Here is a 1818-nt window from a genome sequence, read left to right on the forward strand (position 1 = left end):
AGGCGAGCATCGGAGCTCTAATCTTCTCAATTGTCTCATTAGTCTTCTGAACAGCCTCAGAATAGAATGTCCTCATAGTAGTGTCTTTTATTGTTCACCATTCATAAATTCAAAATTGTTTTATTCTCAAGAAATTTTGTTACAAAAGAATATTGTTATTAGGCGCCTTTAAGCTATTTTAGAAGCACATAATGTAACTCTGAAATTAAATTTAGGCTCACTTGTTATTATCTAAAATATTAGAACAATTTAATTAGATAACACACAAAATCCGACTCCACATAATGTTTATTTAACACCTAAAATTACCTCATAGCAATACTCATTTATCAAACAAAAAAGAGTGTGAACACAAGCAAAGAATAAGGTAGTAAATTGTCCAAAAGTTTAACATTGTAAATTTTGTTTTACATTATATATCATTTTAAAGTAAACAGTCCAAATATTTGATATCTAATGGGTAAGTAATTATATGTCATCGTAGAAATGCTTCTTGAAGGGTTCCATATGTTCAACTTGCAAACACAATGCGAGAACCAGAGATCCATCACCACTGGGATTGGAGATCAGAAGAGAGTCACCATCAAAATCATGGGTCCCTGGGCCAACATAAATCTCCTTTCCCCATCCAAAATCAAGGCCATACATTGGCAGCCTTAACCAGCTCACCACTCCCATGTTAGGGTTCCCATAGAAAGGTCCTTCTTCACTCCCTAGAGCATGAAGATTCTGAAACTTGGTCAAGTCCTTTTGATTCTTCAAATACTCAATGGTAGACCAAATATACTCATTCGTTACCATCTCAATGGCTTCTCTTATTCTCCTCACTGCAAAGCTAAACGGTTTAGAGACCAACTCTCCAGCGGTACTTGTGGCTATCACGTCGAATGTGGCATTGCCAAAGTAGCCCGTTGGCAACCGCGGTTCAATCCGGCTACGCGCATCGACGCAGATACCCAAAGCTGTAGGCTGTTCTTTAACAAGTTTCCGGGCTTTGCAGGCACATCTCCAAACATGTGCGGTCAAGGTCTCATAACGAGTGTATGGACGAGAAGAACTGTTCTGACACTCATTAGCCGTATATTGAAGGGTTTTAACTTGTTCGTTGGTTAGCCTGAGTATGGTCACAGTTGTTTTCTTTTTTCTCTCTTCAGCATTATCAGATTTTCCAACTAAGAGCGGCGGTTTGTCGAATTCAGAGTGGTGGTAAGAACAAAAGGGCTGGCTAGCCGGGGGATCTCCCGCTCGGAGGACTTTTCGATCGAGAAATGGGGCAGTTTTTAACGGCTCACCTCGGGCGAGGCCAGCCCATTCAGAGATGAAGTGCAAGGAACTCTGTCCATCAGCAACAGCGTGAGAAATAACAAAGCTGAGACTGATTCCTCCACAAGCAAACTTAGTCACTTGGGCCATGAATAGAGGCAGTTCGTGAATCGGGAGACCATAGTCTACAGTTGGAATAAGGCCATCATATTTTGACGACGGAGAGAAATCGCCAAAGTCATCTAGTTTCATTACGGACTCCGATTCGACAAAACGAACTCCAGCATTGTTGCAGTTGAGTTCCAGACGGCGCCCACCAATCCAGCGAAGGCGACCGGCGAGAGGATAGAAGGCCACTAGAGCTCGACTCAAAGATTCTTTGAGCGTGGTGGAAATCTTATTAGGTGACCTAATCCAGTTCTCCGGTGGCCGGTAAAAGTAGATGGTTGGTACATGAGTAATAATACCAACTTGGTCCCATTCTGAGAGAGATAAAGTTCCTTTCCGTGTTGGCTCAGCTGCCTTCACAATAGAGCAGCCCTTCATTCTCACCAT

General features: G+C 42.1%; 1 protein-coding gene across 1 annotated transcript; it reads right to left on the reverse strand.

Annotated features, from left to right (window-relative positions):
• Positions 1–468: 468 nt before the first annotated feature.
• On the reverse strand, positions 469–1818 carry LOC133784012 (spermidine hydroxycinnamoyl transferase). The gene has a single exon (XM_062223562.1). The coding sequence runs from the start codon at positions 1816–1818 to the stop codon at positions 469–471; it is 1350 nt and encodes a 449-aa protein (XP_062079546.1).

The sequence above is a fragment of the Humulus lupulus genome, chromosome 6, assembly GCF_963169125.1.
Source record: "Humulus lupulus chromosome 6, drHumLupu1.1, whole genome shotgun sequence".
Taxonomy (NCBI): Eukaryota; Viridiplantae; Streptophyta; class Magnoliopsida; order Rosales; family Cannabaceae; genus Humulus; species Humulus lupulus.

Bases quoted from the DNA above. Each gene is read 5' to 3' on its own strand.
- LOC133784012 (XM_062223562.1), bottom strand. From the start codon at position 1,818: ATGGTGAGAATGAAGGGCTGCTCTATTGTGAAGGCAGCTGAGCCAACA.